At 55.6% G+C, this 16254-nt stretch overlaps 8 protein-coding genes across 8 annotated transcripts; 3 read left to right on the top strand and 5 right to left on the bottom strand.

Moving 5' to 3' along the window:
• The first annotated feature begins 1155 nt into the window (after nucleotides 1-1155).
• Nucleotides 1156-2646, top strand: J3D65DRAFT_113398 (uncharacterized protein). The gene is made up of 3 exons (XM_066793755.1): nucleotides 1156-1235; nucleotides 1418-1817; nucleotides 1878-2646. Exons 2-3 carry the CDS (start codon nucleotides 1525-1527, stop codon nucleotides 2458-2460), a joined length of 876 nt encoding a protein of 291 aa, XP_066651226.1. The 5' UTR covers nucleotides 1156-1235; nucleotides 1418-1524; the 3' UTR covers nucleotides 2461-2646.
• A 98-nt stretch (nucleotides 2647-2744) lies between these two features.
• Nucleotides 2745-3975, bottom strand: J3D65DRAFT_595654 (uncharacterized protein). The gene is made up of 2 exons (XM_066797831.1): nucleotides 3691-3975; nucleotides 2745-3638 (listed from the first exon to the last, which is right to left on the bottom strand). The coding sequence occupies exons 1-2, from the start codon at nucleotides 3859-3861 to the stop codon at nucleotides 2832-2834; spliced, it is 978 nt and encodes a 325-aa protein (XP_066651225.1). The 5' UTR covers nucleotides 3862-3975; the 3' UTR covers nucleotides 2745-2831.
• A 42-nt stretch (nucleotides 3976-4017) lies between these two features.
• Nucleotides 4018-6147, top strand: J3D65DRAFT_637492 (PIG-X). Its single transcript, XM_066801507.1, has 5 exons — nucleotides 4018-4283; nucleotides 4336-4475; nucleotides 4525-4588; nucleotides 4641-5028; nucleotides 5082-6147. The coding sequence occupies exons 1-5, from the start codon at nucleotides 4131-4133 to the stop codon at nucleotides 5969-5971; spliced, it is 1635 nt and encodes a 544-aa protein (XP_066651224.1). The 5' UTR covers nucleotides 4018-4130; the 3' UTR covers nucleotides 5972-6147.
• Nucleotides 6075-8709, bottom strand: J3D65DRAFT_637490 (uncharacterized protein). Its single transcript, XM_066801506.1, has 3 exons — nucleotides 7470-8709; nucleotides 6673-7410; nucleotides 6075-6621 (listed from the first exon to the last, which is right to left on the bottom strand). Exons 1-3 carry the CDS (start codon nucleotides 8345-8347, stop codon nucleotides 6498-6500), a joined length of 1740 nt encoding a protein of 579 aa, XP_066651223.1. The 5' UTR covers nucleotides 8348-8709; the 3' UTR covers nucleotides 6075-6497.
• Nucleotides 8587-10494, top strand: J3D65DRAFT_637487 (uncharacterized protein). The gene is made up of 2 exons (XM_066801505.1): nucleotides 8587-8865; nucleotides 9142-10494. Exons 1-2 carry the CDS (start codon nucleotides 8718-8720, stop codon nucleotides 10200-10202), a joined length of 1209 nt encoding a protein of 402 aa, XP_066651222.1. The 5' UTR covers nucleotides 8587-8717; the 3' UTR covers nucleotides 10203-10494.
• Nucleotides 10495-10526: 32 nt separating this feature from the next.
• On the bottom strand, nucleotides 10527-11486 carry J3D65DRAFT_671202 (uncharacterized protein; the record flags this gene model as incomplete). Its single annotated transcript, XM_066803372.1, has 1 exon — nucleotides 10527-11486. One exon carries the CDS (start codon nucleotides 11484-11486, stop codon nucleotides 10527-10529), a length of 960 nt encoding a protein of 319 aa, XP_066651221.1.
• Nucleotides 11487-11667: 181 nt separating this feature from the next.
• Nucleotides 11668-13147, bottom strand: J3D65DRAFT_113013 (uncharacterized protein). Its single transcript, XM_066793754.1, has 4 exons — nucleotides 12981-13147; nucleotides 12817-12925; nucleotides 12371-12752; nucleotides 11668-12314 (listed from the first exon to the last, which is right to left on the bottom strand). Exons 1-4 carry the CDS (start codon nucleotides 13036-13038, stop codon nucleotides 11850-11852), a joined length of 1014 nt encoding a protein of 337 aa, XP_066651220.1. The 5' UTR covers nucleotides 13039-13147; the 3' UTR covers nucleotides 11668-11849.
• Nucleotides 13148-14493: 1346 nt separating this feature from the next.
• J3D65DRAFT_637482 (uncharacterized protein) lies at nucleotides 14494-15815 on the bottom strand. Its single transcript, XM_066801504.1, has 3 exons — nucleotides 15714-15815; nucleotides 14937-15656; nucleotides 14494-14862 (listed from the first exon to the last, which is right to left on the bottom strand). The coding sequence occupies exons 1-3, from the start codon at nucleotides 15734-15736 to the stop codon at nucleotides 14847-14849; spliced, it is 759 nt and encodes a 252-aa protein (XP_066651219.1). The 5' UTR covers nucleotides 15737-15815; the 3' UTR covers nucleotides 14494-14846.
• Between the last annotated feature and the right edge of the window lie 439 nt (nucleotides 15816-16254).

Below are 16254 nucleotides of genomic sequence, written 5' to 3'. Positions count from 1 at the left end.
TCCAACTGGCCGCGACGATCCCGGAAAACATCATCCCAAGCGCTCTTGCGACCAGCGAGGCGAGAGAAAGAAGTACCAAGAGTGAATCCGAAGAATGCGCGGCGTGCCGGGGCTAGAGAGCAAGGCCGGCCTGCTCTCAAGCCGCCGGCAATGACACGTTTCAGCGTTCAGGATTTGTTCGCTGCGGATTGATACAGTAACCTTGTGGTTTCGTTGAGAGCCGTTTCGGTGCACTGCACTGCAGAGGAGGGACATGCCGGGAACGCCCGACATATCTTCCTGCGCAAAACTGCAATTAGGATGTTGGCTCGCTCTCCGCTCTCGATGTGGCTCTTTGACTGCCGAGTTATTCCAGTGACTGATCCAAATCTTGTGGCTCAACTCTTCCGGCCGTAATCCGACAGGGCGTGCGTAAAAGATTGCCAAAATTCGCCTTACATTTCGAACAGCCATACTGGTCCTCTTTCAATCGACCAATCCAAGCTCTTTCAGGTTTGTCTCGATAACTGAGATGCCTTGAGAATCCCACGGCCCCTTGGCGAAGAATGTCGTTCTCAGGGCGGATTTGGCTTCGAGTACAGGCGCGATTGGATGTATGACGGCGGGCTCAAGGGCACGTGCTTCATGGTCGAGGTACTGACGATCGAAGTCTTTCAGGAATTCGGCATCATGATGAGTAGACGCGTCTCAGCATGGAAATCACCGTTGGGGGTCGCTTTACGATCGTTCGTGAGAAGGGATGAGGTCGAAACAAGGTCGGACGGCAGGGGCTCCTAGCCGAACAACCCGGTTCCACTCCGCGAATCTCTCCGTAGCGCTGTCGCTTAGCATCAACCTCACCTCCTTTGGCTCTCACTACGTCTGGGACGACAGCATTTTGGACGGAACATCTTCTGAAAGCCTACTGCAAGCCAGTCGCAGCCTCGAGCCTCAAATTTGTTGTCATGTGTTGACGGAATCGGGTTGAGAGAGAGCAGCAGCAGGCAAGACCAAAAGAGCTTCGAAGACTTTTCAAACACCGCTCAGCTTGACAGATTTAAGAACGTACAGGCTGTTGCGAAAGGGTGACTTGCAGTTCTGGAGGACTTTTGCGCTGCAGAAGAGTTGGTCGCATCTTCTTGATCTCAAGCCTCGTTCGAGCAAGCGGCAACGTCTTTCCACTCAGCACCACAGAATCTTGTGCGGCTCCATACATAAACCCACCCAACAGGCAATACACATCTGCCCCTGCAAGTGTGAGTCTCACATGTTCACTTCATGATGGCTACACAAGTACTTCTCAATCGCTTGCTCGACCAGTCATTTTGCACCTCGATCTTTATTCGCACAGGCAAACAATTCGCGCCAGCATCCACATCCCTTACAATTCGCTCCCCACGAATCCGTATCTTCGAAAGAAAACTAACGTAATTCGCAGCATCAATTGAGCAGAGCTGTAGCCTGTGAATAAAATATCGGTCCCGACCCGCTGAGCCACGGAAAGACCTAACCCAAGCCGCTCTGTTACCGGCTGCTTCCGTTACAATGGCGCTGCCGTCAAAGACAGCCTCGACAGGGCCGCCGCGCCTGAAGCCCAACGAAATTTCTGAGTTCAAGACCTTCAACGACATCATGCACCTCCTGCACCACCGGAATTTGAACCAGCATCGGCAGAGCATATGGTGGCGCAGCTTTTCCACCTTCCGCTGCGAAATGCTACATCTAACCGCCGAATATGACGCGATCAGCTCATCGAAGACAGCCGCCAAGAAGACCTCGAAAAGAGTCGTGGCACGCGTGGACCACTGGAAGAGCAACATGATGCCAAAGTGGTACTTGTGAGTTGTTGTCATTGCCGCATTCGTGACGTTCTCGGGCCGTTGGCTAACGAGTCGTAGAGCATTCACGAACGTCATTGCCTCCAACCAGTTCTCAGCAATCGGCCTCGCGCTCATGGCCATCCTGGCTCGAGTGTCACATTGCTTAGGCATTACGGCCGCATACGAGGCAGAAGCAGAGCGCGAGATGCAGACTGTCCTCGAAGAATTCGCCAAGAAGGACGCGCACACGCTCTTTGGACCTCAGAATGCAACAAGCAACGCCGAGGACTTTGGCGAAGTCATTACGAGGCGAGATGGCGGCACGGAGGTAGCAGACGATGATTTTGGTCAAGTCGTTAGCAGACAGGAGATCGAAGGAAGTGCGGATATGGAACCAGCAGAAGAGCCAAGTTCCATGCAACAGACCAAGCCGAAAGCAAAAGATCGGAGTCTGAACAAGAAAAGGGCCACGGCTCAAGCAGCAGAGCCTGATACAGAGCCTCAAGGGCTACCCCGAGCCAAATCAAAAACAAAATCTCGACGCCAGGACAGGGAGGCGGAGGACGAAGTGGAGCCAGAGCTCAAGGAGCCATTGAAGAAGAAGAAGAAAACTAAGAAAAGCAAGGGCGGGTCGATAGATGATTTATTTGCGGGCCTGTAGTAAGATTCATGCTGCAACAGCAGGGCCGCGCCAGAAAGACGAGTCTTCAACCTCTTCAAAACAGCCCCCTGATCATCATCCCTCGCATTACGGTCAAGGCACAAGGATCTCAAAGAACCAATGTGCACAAGAGCACCAAGAAGAGCTTACTTGCCATCCTCCAAGTTCAAACCTCACCTGGTCTTCCACAGGCGCATCGACTCACGCATTCATTACGTCTGGCATAGCTGAGATCATTGAGGCAGCACTGCAAAGTCTCCTAGGACCCTTGTCGAATGAATATAGGCATCATCTTGGTAGAAATCGTCGCATGTCTGTTGTCTTTGGAACCGATCGAGAATCATTGAATCTTAATTATTGTGGATAGCTCTTCATCTGCGACGGGTCGACCCAAACCCCGTTCCCTCATACCTTGTAGAGCTGGGCGACGATGAGGAGGAAGAGGGTGCAGATCTGTAAGTACCAGATGGCCCAGCACCTGCATCGTTCCACCTCGACCCGCCCCCGCCAAACATTGTGTTGTTGTTGCGGTTGCCCTGTCTGCCTGCGAAGTAACCAGCTGTCGCACCGCCCAGCGCACCAGACCAAAAGCCCGGCCTCCAGGCTTCGCCGCTTGTGCCATAAGACTTCCGCCTGCTGTATCCCGGCGAGTAGGGCGGCGGGGGGTCATCGTAAGGAGGGGGGCCACCGCCCCAGCCGCCGCCTCCTCCTCCGCCGCCACCGTCGAATCGGGGTCCTGTCCACGTCCTTGGCTCTCTGGGGTTACCCCGACCCACGATACAGCCCTTGAAGATCATGTAGAACAAGACGCCCAGGAAGATCAGCCAAAACAGGCCGGCGACCACTGTGCTGGTCGAGTCTTTGCCCCATGGAGTATCTCCCTCCCCATCGCCGTCGCCGCCCCACCATCCACCTCTTCCCTTGCCGTATTTTTCCAGGCCCTTGTCTGTCAGTGCGAGTCGGTACTCTACACCGCAGCTTCCTTTCAAAACGTAAGGGTCGTCGGGAGAATCGTAGCCTTCGCAAATGACGTCGGTAGAGCCGAGCTTGAAGTCCTCTGGGAGCGAGGCGGTACAAGTCCACTGAATGTTTTCGTCATCGTAGTCGGCGCCGGCGTTCTTGCAACGCATCACGTCTACCTCGTAGAGGCCTTTCGCGTCGCCGCCAATACATTGGAGCTTGGTGGTCTGGTCAGCGGGAGTTTGTGTGCCGAATGCACAAAGTACAAACCTGTGGTATGGGTGAGACTCGTCGACTTGTGGTCTTGAGGTCTTTTCGCAGAGTCAAAGACTTGACGTTGGAGAGCAAGACGCTGTTGGCTGGCCTCCGTGCAGCTACCGCCGCATCGCCGGACGCCAGCAGCGCCAGCAGGATTGGAGAGAGCAATTTGCCGAAATGCATGGTAGAAAAGCTCGTCCCCTTGCGTCGAGGGGAGAAAGAGGGTGTGGCGCTACATAAAGGAAGCGGTGGCGGTTGAGGACAGGTAGCTTAAAAAAGTAGCTTTGGTGATGCGGGAGGCAAACGGCGAACGCGCGCAACCATCCATCGTCATTCGACAAGGGCCCGTTCGAGTCCGTGGCGCTAGTACCATTCGGGAAACACACCCACATGACGGACCACCTCTCTTGTGACCACCGTCAACAACAATTCAACCTCCGTCAACATCCAACATGAAGGAAAGAATAACGTTCCTCTTGCACGTTGGGGAAGAGGGCTTCAATCCAGCCAAGCTCGGCGTTGGAAAAGACAGCTTGGCCGTTCCGCCAATCAAAGCTGCCAAAGAGCACCGCGTTGCCTTTGGCCTCCCGGACCTGACACAAGAGGTATCTTTCCATCTAGAAACATCGACTGGGAAATAAGCTAAACGTGATCCAGGTACTGTCTGTGTTTAAACAGTCTCATGAGCTGCATATTCGTTGGGCGGCTCCGAATCCCTACACTTCCACTCCGCCTTTCGTCTCTCGTATCTCACCAGGTCTTCATGTCTATTTCACGCCTCGGAGGGACCAAAAAGTGTTAGTTAAATGACAGGTCGCCGAAACTACTTTTGCTGACTTTACCCAGCGACGCACTATGTCCGCTGCTCCAAGAGATATTTGGAGACGAGTTGAAATGCACAACACCCTCGGTACGCCCTCAACACCAGGTCGTCCACGTATCAGATTCTCATCCATCAATAGGAGACTTTCATCACTCCACCCATTCTAGCAGAGCGTTTCTCCATGTCCGCTTCGTCTCAATACCACAGCCTTCTTCCGTCCCTCGAGAGCCTCGTGACCTACATCCAGCAGAAGTTGTGCGCCTCAAATGCAAGCTGTGAAACCAAAGCTGCTTCCCTTTTGTCAGCAGACTATGTGGATATTGACTTTGATGCCATTTCGCACGCCCTAGTCTTCAACGCCTTTTGGTCGGCAGGCCCTGAAGAGGGCGGCTACTGGAACGAAGAAATCTCACGCGGCCAAGCTGGTTCGGTGGAAGTAGGAATTCTCAACAACGAGGTGCCCATCGAAAGCGAAGAGCTTTCTCTTGCCGGGTTCCTAACTGTCCTCGGAGAAGACGCAAAGCCCAGCAAGTTCTCTGTCTCCCTCCTCACATGAGCTGCATTCTAATACTATCAACAGAAGCGACTCTCTTCTCCTTCCCAAGCAGACATCACCCCCTCCCTTCAATCCACCACCCCGTCCACCCCAGCTACAGCGTCTCATTCTCCCAGCCGACCGGCCTCCATCCAACGCTGTACCTGTCTTTCCCACGGGCCTCGACGCAGCTGACCGCGCCTCTGGAGACCTGTGCTCTGCACACCTACCTCACGCTCCCCTCGGGCTTTTTTCTCGACAAGTACCAATTCTCGGACCAGCTGTTCCTCGAATCTCACAACCTCGCCGCACTGCACTCTCTCGCCGGGGCAACCGACCTCGAAGCCCCCGACTGGGTCGTGCCGGCGTGGGGCAGCATCGCGCTCTTCGAATTGCGCGATCCTGCTTCAGCCGCACCATCAACCAAGACCGAAACCAACGGCTCCGAAGAGGACGTCTTTGACGTGACGATACCGCTGCACCTGCGCTACCAGCCGCCAAACAGGAACGCGTCCGGCCTCGCAGATGCGCAGCTCCCCTGGCCCGTCGTCTTCTGGGCTTGTCCGGCGGACGAGGGCACAAAGTTCCCGACCAACCCGTTCGACAGGACCAACCTGGGCTACGAGAGCCTGTTTGGTCCGCGCGTCATGTTCTACCACGTCCCTCCCGCCGCTGCTTCTGAAGCCGCAGGCGTATCGGCCGCGACCAAGCACCAGCAGCTGGTCGAGACGGTCAAGGTGCCCGTGTTGGATTTGGACAAAGCGGCACACGTCGAGTGGGGCACCGTGTTGGCGGTGCTCGTGGCTTCCGCGTGGCTGCTGTGGAAGTTGGCCGGCGTGGTGAAGACGAGCGGGCTTGGGCGCGTGCCCGCCAATGCCCCTGCTACTGCGGCGGGATCTGAGACATCTCAAACGGGTGAAAAGAAGGGACAGTAATGGCGGCGTGCCGAATTCCCTGAAAATTCGATGGCCTCTGCGACCTTGAGCGTCAAGGTCTTTCGAGTAGGAATCTCGTCACAACTGGAGCAATCCACTTGTATCTCTTTATTAATTTTCATCTTTACAAACAATATTATCAAACTTGAATCGGCAGGTATTTACAAAGTCATTGGACCGTGCAAAATTCTAAATTAGGCCTTTTTTCCAGGCATGTTTAAGGATGCAGCTCGAAGTCTGCTAAAACGACTCCAAGCACACCAAAGCACCAAGACACTCGCGGGACAAAAGAAAATGAGAAGAGTAAACATGCCGACCCGCCTTTTCATGACCCATAAGATACCGGGTTTCCCTCGTTCGCATGCCGACTACAGGTAATCATAAAGGGTATTTCTGTTCATCGATCGTTTCATTTGCCCGGGTTGATAGGAGAATAGACCAGTGGAAGCAGAGACGCCAGATCCTCTAACCCGTGCCCTAAATGAGTTTGAAATGGGAATTGAATCATGCTCTTTAGTGGATGCGCTCAACGCATCTCACAAGCAGGAAAGGAGCGCGGTCCAGCATACCCGTGGACTGCAATGTGTTCAATGTCTATATTGCCGTGCCTGACGGGGCTCCAGAGCTTTAGCAACACGTACTTGCCGGACCTGACAGAGAGGTTAGTGGTGGTCTCTTTGGTTGGGAAAATATACACTCACACAGGTGGATCAAACCGGATGGTGATCTTGCTAGTGGGTCCCTGCATGAAGAACCTCGCATGCGGCGCTAGAATGTCGCCGACACCCTCGTCCGGCTCGACCTTGCTTGGCGAATTCCTTCTTTGAGTCCTTGGAGAACGAGAGCTCGTATTCCGACTCCGATGGTCCCAGAGGAGATTCATTTGCCGAGCGTCCTCGTCGTAATCGTCATCTTCACTGCTCGCACGCCAGCGGTTGTCTCTTCTCAAGCGGTCCGCCATGATGGAAGCGCTGGGCGGCTCTTCATCCGAATCGCTGCTTGAATCATTGTCCGCCTCCTGGGTAACGTTGAGGCCCTGAAGCTGAGGTGGGGGACTGGGAGCGGCGGGCGATACAATGGCATTGGACTCGTTGATATCACAATTCTCCCAATTCTCCCGATGACGAACATTCTCGATACGGCGCCGAATGCGCAAGAGGCGTGCAAATCTGGCCTCGTGGGCCCCGCGCAATTGGTCGATGCGATCGTAAAGATGTTCACGACGATTCAGGGATCCAGGGTTGAGGGTTCCGGCGAGCACTTCGGGGTCATGCAGGCTCTCGTAGAGAGAGATGCGTTCGGGACGGCGAGAGGAAGAGGATGAAGCACTGGAGGACCTGGACGACGGCGAGGGACTGTCGTAGTCGATCTGGTATGGCGCAGTGCCGTCCATGAGGTATTGCGAATCCATTGCGACAAAAACCATGCCTTCCTGCACACTGCGGGCCAAGTGATTAGCAATGTATACCGCAGCTGAACTGGACAAAGGCAAACATACGGGGATGTGAAGCCGTAATCAGGAGCCTTGATAACAAGCTTATCCAAAGAAAAGTTTGTCTCCCCGTGGTGCCTTAGCAGTAGATTGCAGTTTGACCTCTTTGTGCAGTAAACGCTAGCATCGTTCTTGAGCACATTTTCAACCTTGTGCAAGTCTCCACTACTCTCATTGAATTCTCCCCCATCACAGCTCACAATCTCCATCTTCAGCCTTCCAGGAACAACCTGTCCGAAGTGGCCATATTTGATGTTCGAGAACGAACTCGAGTCATCCCGATCGAGCTTCCTTCGTTTGAATCTCCTCTGCCCTGTTCCATCGTCCGTTTCGTCCAGTTCCACGCGAAACATTTGGGATGAGCTGTCAAGCATGTGGGAAAGACCGTGGCTAATTTCTGTAAGCCTGTCGCCAGCTTGCTCCAAATCAGCCAATCCAGAGTTCCGCGAGAATTGTTCTCTCTGCTGTCGTACTCGGCGTAGGGCGTTAAAGCGCTGACTCGGCTCGGCATGGGGTCTGTTGCGCATTGCTGAGATGCGGAGGGTCTCTTGTGGAGGAACCAGCTGGCTCCTGTCTCCAGCGTCCGAATGGTTGAAAGATCGGCTCATGCCACGGGTTGCGCGGCGATTTCGGCGGGGCATCGACGAAGTTGGGGTGGCGGTAGGCCTTTGTTGGCTCCGTGACGCAGAGGTAATGTCGTCAAAGTCTTGGGCTATTTGCTGCTCGTGTTCCTGGTGCTCGGCCTCCCGCTGGATGGCCTGGCGGATGTGTAGAAGGCGAGCCAGATGTTGAGATGATCCTTGTCCGTTTGACGATGAGGATGCAGGCGGGAAGTCGAAGTTGCCCGAAGACATGTTGGACAAAGAGACGCGGGGAGGCGTCATAGAGTCGCTTGGCGGGCTTGAGCGACCGGACGAGGAGTGTGCCAGACCGAGCAGCGGAGGGCAAGGCTGGGAGCGCGGTCGTGATGGTGGTAGGGAAACGGGAATGCGGCGGTGGGTCGAAGGTCGGAGAACGAGATATAAGTCCCGCGTGGATGGTCAGGTTGGCGGGATGGGGTTAGGAAGAGTGGTGGAGTTGTTCATGGGTCGAGTGGACCCTCTGTTCGGTCCGTCCGGGATCGCCGCAGCCTGCCGCCCTCCTCATCAGGAACATCAAAGTCCAAACTCACCTTTTGCTTTCTCTGCGACTGTTTTATCCAGCGGCCATCTCCTTTCGCTTCTCCTCCTACGCCCTCTACTCCTCCTCTCCATCATGGATCCTGCTCAGCCTGCAGCTGCGCAAGCTCCTGCGCCTCTGCCTAATGGCGCCGTCGACCAGCCACCCGCCGAGCCACCTGCTGGCGAGCTCCCACTTCTTGCTTCAACTGACCCTGTCGCCCAGGCCCAGGGCATCAGCGCCGGTGAGTATCAATTTCGTCTTCATGACTCTACTTGGTTGTGGTCCTGCGTCTCAATTCTCACTCTTTCCTTTTCTTGGCACGTGGGAGAAGCAAAAGATGGTCTCTTGATACAGAGTCTCACATGAATGTCTCTGTGATCTGGCTTTGCTTTGTCTTTGGCCTTGCTCTTAGTCAGACTTCACCTCTGAGAGCATCTGAAGGAGAAAATCTGCCTGCAAACGCGCTGTCTAGACACAATCCATCTTGTATTAGACATTGATACTAATCAATCTTTAGATGAAATTGCCCTGTATGACAGACAGATCCGACTCTGGGGTGTCCAAGCTCAAGAAAGGCTGCGATCAGCGAATGTCCTTTTGATATCCATGAAGGCGTTAGCAAACGAGGTCGCCAAGAACCTCGTCCTGGCCGGTATCAAGTCCCTCACGGTCGTTGACCACAACGTCGTGACCGAAGACGACTTAGGAGCGCAGTTTTTCATCACAGAAGCAGACATTGGCAAGAACCGTGCCGAAGCTGCTGTTCCCGAGATGCAAAAGCTCAACCCTCGTGTCAACATTTATGTCGACACCTCCGACATTGCCAGCAAGGGCCCCGAGTTTTACCAGGCCTACGACATGGTCATCGCTACAGACCTCGACTTCATGACGCTTTCGACCATCAACGCGTCCACGCGGTTATCACAGAAGCCGTTTTACGCGGCAGGTACACACGGATTCTACGGGTACATTTTTGCCGACCTCATCCAGCACGATTACATTATCGAGCGGGAAAAGTCCAACGTGGCGACTGCCATCAAGGCGGAATCAGCAACGCGGTCAGTCGTGGCCTTTTCAGACAAGGGGGTTGAGAACGGTCGGGCCAAGGAGATGGTAGAGAAGCGCGAAATCTACTCGCCGCTTCTGCTAGCCAACACCTCACCGCTGCCGCCAGAGTACCTGAACAAGCGGCGACTTCTGAAGCAGGTGACGCCGTTGCTGACGTGCCTGCGCGCGCTGTGGGAATTCCAGAAGACGTCGGCCATCAACCCGGACGGACGCGGACGCAACCCTTCGCACGCCAGCGCCGACCTGCAACTCTTCACGACCATTGCTACGGAGAAGCATAAGGAGCTGCAGCTGCCCATCGACACGCTGACGTCCGAGTTCCTGCGCAAATTCTTGCAGAATCTGGACAGCGAGCTCGCGCCCGTCGCGGCCTTCCTCGGTGGCCAGCTCGCCCAGGACGTCATCAACGTCATCGGGAAGCGCGAGCAGCCCATCCAGAACCTCGTCTTGTTTGACGGAGATGAGAGCAAGGCTCCAATCTACGCCATGCACCCAATTTTCACGTCTTGAGGGGAGACGGCCTATGCATTTTCAACGGACTAGCACGGCGTTTTCGGGTTGATGGTGGTTGGGGGGTGCATTGTGAAGGCTACGGGTTCGATTTGCAGGGTTCTTTCCGATTCGAGAAGGTTGATTGATTCTCACGTGCAGTGGGCTGGCTCCTCCAGCAATGGACGCGGAACGAAAAGTGTGGGAAGAAAGTCATACATCGACTGGTCAAAAATTGCAAACGGACAAAAGAGCCAGCCGTGCAAAATGAGATACCCATTCAGACCCAGACACAAAAAACACACGCTGATACATGTACATTTATCCCCATCTCTCTGAAGTTTGTCACTCGTCTTTCGAGTAGAATCCCACGTCGCCAGCCTCCGTCCCCATGCGCACCAATCTCTCCCTCATGCCCTCAGCTCTCGCCCTCACATCCGGTTCTAGAGTGCCAAAATCACACCGATCAACCCACGCGCCAACGCCGTGCTGCAGCACATTTCTCGCGCGCTGCTGCGTGCGCCCCACAACGCCGACGCTCCCATGCAGCGTCGCGCGCTCGACACCCTTGCGATAGACGCCGCGATGCAGAATGTTGTTGTCGTAGAACACCACGTCGCCGGGGCCCAGCCGCACATGGCGCATGGCAGGCAGCTCAGGGGCGAAGGGGTCGGCGGCGCGCTCCTCGTCGGTGCGCGGCCGGCGGTGGCTGCCGGGCACCACGACGAGGCTCTCATCGTCATAGAGGGCGAGATTCCACTGCGCGTGCGCGGGCGTCGCGCGTTTGTTGCCATGCGCGTCGAGCCCCAGCGCGCGCGCCTCGTCCGTTGCCCTCAGTGTGGCGGGCACGTCGTCGCGGTGCCAGCGCAGCTCGAAGTCGCGCCCCATCACGCCGACGAGCAGGTTCCACAGCTCCATGACGAGGTCGTCGTCGGTGATTTGGTTGCTTTCGTCGTCGTCGCTGGACAGCAGCGCGCGCGCGACGGCCGTGACGCCAGCGTCGAAGTAGGCCGTCGCGTATGCGTCGTGGCCCGGTAGGTCGGGGTGTAGTAGGTGTTGGACTCCCCAGATGCCGGCGCCGTCATCCGGCGGCGTGGATGGCCAGGGCGGGAACTGCTTGGGCACTGTGCGGATGTGTGGCCAGGCGCCGGAGCGAGCCAGGGCGATTGTGGACGCTGTGGCAGCGCGCAGGGAGGCGAGCTTCTCTGGAGAGAGGAGCGAGCGGATGACGACGAAGCCATCGGTAGAGAGGGCGGCGCGGAGCGCGGAGGGCGAGGGGAGCGTGGGCTTGTCGTTTGTGGCCATGGTTGTCGTGGCAGGGTCGGCGCTGATGGTGGTTGTTTCAGCCGTTGTTGAGGAAGAGGATCAAATTGGAGGCAAGACTCTCGGGCCTGGCGAGGTGGTCTGAGAAATGCATGTTGCTGGCGTTGGAGCGAGTTGGGTTTCCGGCGGGGAGTTGGATATCTGAGGTGGGCCGTGGCAGCGGGATGCGGGGTGGAGGGAGATCGGCAAGGCGTGCCTCGTTGCCGTTGCTGATATTACGTCAACGCCTCAGGCTGGCTGTACCCAAGTACTTACCCAGGTCCCTTGCATTGTGTACTTCTACTCCTGAGAGAAAGTCCTTTCATCTTTGTTTGCATTTCCCTATTCATGATATCGTACATCTTGTCAGCCCTTCTCTTTCTTTGGTTTCCTCCTCTGCCCCTTTTCCAAGGAGTCTAATGTCTCTAAGCTTCTCCTGACGCCCCATCCATATATTCTGCTCGAGCCCACTAGGCTGAGCAACTGGAAAAGATCTCGTTTGAGCTCTAGGATGAAAAGCCTCCACCGAGGTCGGCCGCGGAAAAGCCAGGCGACTCCGAGAATCAGAAGGCATCCGCTAGCAAGCTTTATTGCCATGACGGCCGACGTGACGGACCATTGCAAAAGAAGCCGGGGAAATTCGAGCAGGAAGAGTATCGACGGGACGATAAAGGCAAAGACGGCAGCGCGGTAGCGGAACGTGTCCGATGGTGAGACGGTGAGCGGCGGCATCGAAACAATCAGTTCGTTTTCGGCATAGACGGGCTGGTCTTGAAGCGTCACGGCGATCAATGGTCGAACGCCGTGAGGTGGTAACCGCAGGCCTTGATTCTGATTTTGTCAACAAATCACTCTACACCACACAACACTGGCTGGTCCCGACTCACGTAGTACCAGCGTTCTGAGTTCACCCAGGTCTCCGAATCTGGCCATACGGACATGGTGCCGCTTTGGGACCATGTCACGCGCAGAGTCAAGACTGCCATTTTCCGCCGAAACATCCACGATAGAAGGGTCGAGTCGGCAAGGTCTACCCACGGTGGTATCCACCACTCATCTCCGCCAGTGGGAGTGTAAAGGAAGAAGGGGTCTGATACGCGCTCTTCGGGGTTGATGTTGGTAACAGCGATTCGCTGCAGGTCGTTGACCACGAGGTACTGGCGGGTGTCATCGAGGGAGAAAGAGAGGGCGAAGCGCTGTAGAGCGGTCTCTCGCGCAAAGAGTACGGGCTGGTAATCTGTGGCTTTGTCGGGGTAGAAGCGGTCGACTCTTTCGACGGCCAAACAGTTTAGTCATTGTTTTGGGTCGCAACGTTGGGTGGTCAGATACATACTCGTATATTCGCGTTATCCTTTCGCCTTCGTTGACCACGCGAGATGGATAGTTGATGCCATTGTCGTGCCGCGAAGACGACGGGACCATTACACATAGCACGATGCAAGCTGGGCAACACCGAGTCAACGACAAGCCAGATGACCCAGGAGCAGGAAGACTTACCAATCCATACAGACAGACAACCAACGGCCAGTCGGACGAAGGTTCGAAGGCGCAACATAGCTGGCAAGTGGCAGCCGCCAACTCGCGAGGTGAGAGGTCACGGCATCTGAAGAGCAGTAGCTTTGGACGACCAAACGAAACGGACAGCGGACCTGACCTGGGCCAAGTGAGTTTCCCAGGTTTCTCGGCGCGGCCGTCCAGGACATGGATGGCTGCTTCTATCAGGCAGGAAAATTTCAGGCGCACGCCAGTTAGCTGGGACGGCGCGGCACAGAGATGCAGGCTGGCCGACAGAAGAAACCATGGCTCCCACAACAACACCGTCGCTCCCACGCTCTTGTCTCTCGTTTGCTTCCATGCGCCGGCGTCGATTCTGGCTCAAGCCGTGCTCGCGTTGTCTTGCTGGAGCATCCTCAGCTCCAGCTTCAGCCGTCTTCTCTCGGCACAGCCACGACAGCCTGGCAACTAGCAAGCAATCGCCAATGGTGTGCGCGAGAGCCGCATGCCCTGCACCGTCGTAAAATCGTCTGTACTGTAAATAGGCGCCGTTGAGCTTTGACTGGCGTGGGTCCCGGCAGGGTTGTGCAGCTAAGGTAGCTTGGTGCGTGAATCAGGCGACGTGAGAGTTTGATTGAGGGCCGCCGTCGTCCACCTCTCGCTCCAAATTTCCCCCGCCGTCTGTCTCGACCCATCAACGCGCATCTCGTGGGGATCGCGTCTCGACTTCCCCGTCACCTCGCAGCTCGTCCACGTTGTTGGCTCATAACTATCTATTTCGTCGTCCTGGGCCCTCCCCCACCATTTCCGCCTTCTAGTTCCGGAAGAATCTGAAACCCCGTCGTTGGTCTTGTCCCGTTGTCTCCAGTCGCTCTGGCCGAAACGACTGAAAATGAGGCGCCGCTCGTTTTGTTTTTCCGCTACCGCCTGTCACTGAGCGGGTCCCTCGCTCTAGCTGCATGCTTGGTGTGCATATGTGCGAGTAGCATGGGTGGGGGTGGATGCAGAAGGTTATGGAGCTTATACAGAGAGCTTGGTTCGTTGCGACACCAACGGCGAACAAGAGCAGACCAGCAACCCCCGAACTTGTCAGCTTCACAAATCCTGGCAAATTTTTCCAAATCCCAAGTCTTTTAACGGCGTCTTTTCGCATTGCTGAATTTCGCAACCTACGACCACAGTATCGCTTCTAGATCCATCCCGCAACCTGCCATCCCTCCTTATCCATCCTATTATTCCACTGAGATAAGCAGGCTGGTTCACCTTCCGGCGCGCCCGTACCGAGCTACCCAGGCAATCTTGTCCGACAAATGAGTGCCGAAATTGCACCTACCTCTGTACGTGCCAACAGCCACAGCGTCCAACTACCGACCGTGTCCGTGTCGGCCTGCTCGGGTAGGGCTAGCCCTATTTACCTACATGGACGCTACGACATCTGCGTGGCGTCATTTCAACCCGTGCTTGGAGATTCTTTGCGAAGTTTGCTACTGGCCGTGGATTACTTGGTGGTTAGGGACGCATGTTATTCGGCTACGAACAAATGTAAGTGTCATGCTTTGAGCAGGTAGGTAGCAATTGCGGCGCTCCGGATCCTCCGTATACATCTCTTCGACGTCCGAAACCACTCTGAATGAGCAACCAAAGGCGGCTACCCGGAGAATTATCGAAAAACTTCTCCAATTGTAGGTACACATTTAAAACACCCACGCCCTTTCTCCTTGCTGTCTCGAACACCCGAACGCAGTCTTTCCAGTCCGCGACGAAGTGGCACTTTCCACCCACCCTAGAATTTTTGGGACCAATGTCGCCCATGTCCTCCACCAGACGTCTCGAATCAGGAGGAAATGCTTCGTGACCAGCACAGCTCACTTATTTGTTGGGGTCCCTACAGCACGGAGAATCAGTCAGCAAAAGCACAACCCACACCTACCAAAGCGAGAATCAACAGCAGTAACTTACCACCAAGGCATCGCCCCACCAATGGCGATCACGAAGCACAGCGCAATCCAAAAGCAGATGACGAAAGGCAGGCGCGATTTCTTCGCCAGCCGGAGCAGCTTCTCCACGCCGATGCACACGATGGCGATGCCCGCGTTCACCGTGATCATGATGTGCTTCAGGCGCTCGACCTCTTGCGCGTCTGTCTTTCCCGTGCCGATCATCTTGAATACCGCGCCAAGGGCCCACGCGCCCATGATCACCGTCATGGCGGCTCGCGCGAATTCTGAGAAGGGCCAGTGTTTGCATGCCGGGGTTGCCGTCGTCGCCGCGTCTTGCTGTTGGCGCGGCTCGGCTGTTGTTTGTGTGGCCACTGATGCAACTGCTGTAGTTGTCGTCGCTTGAGGCTGCTGCTGCTGTTGCGGCTGCCTGTGTTCCGCACTTGACGATGCCGCGCCGCCGTCGTCCGGCCTCCTGGACAGATCGCCCATCTCAACGTCCAATTCGCCAGGCGACGGCAGAGTCTCGCGCGAGCGTACGCTAAGAGACGAGTAGCGAGGCGGAGAGACGCACCCCGATTCCAGGTCTCGATCGTTGTCGGAGTCGCGGATGCGCATTTTGCCCAGCTTGTTAAGTTGGGAATCCTGTACAAGGAAGAGAAAAGAAGAGCAAGTCGAGGAAGGAAAAGAAAGGGTGCGAGGGAGGATTGGAATACTTGTACTGCGGTTGGTTGAGTTTTGACTGTTCAGGAGGCTTAGACGCGCACCAAACTTCTTGGACGTCACGGTGAAGACTGACTACAGTTGGAAGTGAGCCCTCATAACCACGGTAGTGAGTTACCCGGACGCATTCGTTGAGCCTGAATTCTGACATTGGATGCTGGGTGAGAATGCCGCGGAAGGCCAAGAAGAAACTGGGAGTTGAGTGCCATCATACCGCGCGACCGACACAAGTGCCCCAGAACCTCGCACGCTCTTTGGTCCATCTAGCCGAAAATCATCGCGACGCTGCGAAATGCTCATTGCACGCTCCAAGCAAGAAAAAGCACGAAAATGAAAACATGTACAAGAGACGAAGGCAACATGAATCGCTGACGAAGAAGACCGCTCGTCGTCTTTCTCAGCTAAAGCCAACTCTACTTCTCTCTTCATCGTCCATGCTGTGCTCCGAGGTAGCCAGCCATGCCACGGAAGCAAAGTGGATGGCTTTAGACTCGCCTCCTTGCATCATCCCCTTCTCGGGCTGGTCCGCTCTTCTTTCCTGTCGATGGCTTCCTAAGGCCGCAGACGACGCCAGCAGAGCAGAGGACCAAAACAAAAAAGGCAACTAGAAATCTCGC

The sequence above is a fragment of the Phyllosticta citribraziliensis genome (genome assembly GCF_038025025.1).
Source record: "Phyllosticta citribraziliensis strain CPC 17464 chromosome Unknown J3D65scaffold_12, whole genome shotgun sequence".
NCBI classification, from domain to species: domain Eukaryota; kingdom Fungi; phylum Ascomycota; class Dothideomycetes; order Botryosphaeriales; family Phyllostictaceae; genus Phyllosticta; species Phyllosticta citribraziliensis.
This window is presented reverse-complemented; position numbering and strand designations above follow the sequence as displayed.

Coding starts and splice junctions, on each gene's coding strand:
- J3D65DRAFT_113398 (XM_066793755.1), top strand. CDS start 1,525: ATGGCGCTGCCGTCAAAGACAGCCTCGACAGGGCCGCCGCGCCTGAAG. Junction 1,818..1,877: donor ATGATGCCAAAGTGGTACTT/GTGAGTTGTTGT, acceptor AACGAGTCGTAG/AGCATTCACGAACGTCATTG.
- J3D65DRAFT_595654 (XM_066797831.1), bottom strand. CDS start 3,861: ATGCATTTCGGCAAATTGCTCTCTCCAATCCTGCTGGCGCTGCTGGCG. Junction 3,639..3,690: donor GAGTCTCACCCATACCACAG/GTTTGTACTTTG, acceptor CAGACCACCAAG/CTCCAATGTATTGGCGGCGA.
- J3D65DRAFT_637492 (XM_066801507.1), top strand. CDS start 4,131: ATGAAGGAAAGAATAACGTTCCTCTTGCACGTTGGGGAAGAGGGCTTC. Junction 4,284..4,335: donor TCCCGGACCTGACACAAGAG/GTATCTTTCCAT, acceptor AACGTGATCCAG/GTACTGTCTGTGTTTAAACA. Junction 5,029..5,081: donor CGGAGAAGACGCAAAGCCCA/GCAAGTTCTCTG, acceptor TACTATCAACAG/AAGCGACTCTCTTCTCCTTC.
- J3D65DRAFT_637490 (XM_066801506.1), bottom strand. CDS start 8,347: ATGACGCCTCCCCGCGTCTCTTTGTCCAACATGTCTTCGGGCAACTTC. Junction 7,411..7,469: donor GATTACGGCTTCACATCCCC/GTATGTTTGCCT, acceptor CTTGGCCCGCAG/TGTGCAGGAAGGCATGGTTT. Junction 6,622..6,672: donor ATCCGGTTTGATCCACCTGT/GTGAGTGTATAT, acceptor CCTCTCTGTCAG/GTCCGGCAAGTACGTGTTGC.
- J3D65DRAFT_637487 (XM_066801505.1), top strand. CDS start 8,718: ATGGATCCTGCTCAGCCTGCAGCTGCGCAAGCTCCTGCGCCTCTGCCT. Junction 8,866..9,141: donor GGCCCAGGGCATCAGCGCCG/GTGAGTATCAAT, acceptor ATCAATCTTTAG/ATGAAATTGCCCTGTATGAC.
- J3D65DRAFT_113013 (XM_066793754.1), bottom strand. CDS start 13,038: ATGTTGCGCCTTCGAACCTTCGTCCGACTGGCCGTTGGTTGTCTGTCT. Junction 12,926..12,980: donor TTGTCTGTCTGTATGGATTG/GTAAGTCTTCCT, acceptor GGTGTTGCCCAG/CTTGCATCGTGCTATGTGTA. Junction 12,315..12,370: donor ACTCAGAACGCTGGTACTAC/GTGAGTCGGGAC, acceptor TGACAAAATCAG/AATCAAGGCCTGCGGTTACC.
- J3D65DRAFT_637482 (XM_066801504.1), bottom strand. CDS start 15,736: ATGAGGGCTCACTTCCAACTGTA. Junction 15,657..15,713: donor AGGGCTCACTTCCAACTGTA/GTCAGTCTTCAC, acceptor CCTCCTGAACAG/TCAAAACTCAACCAACCGCA.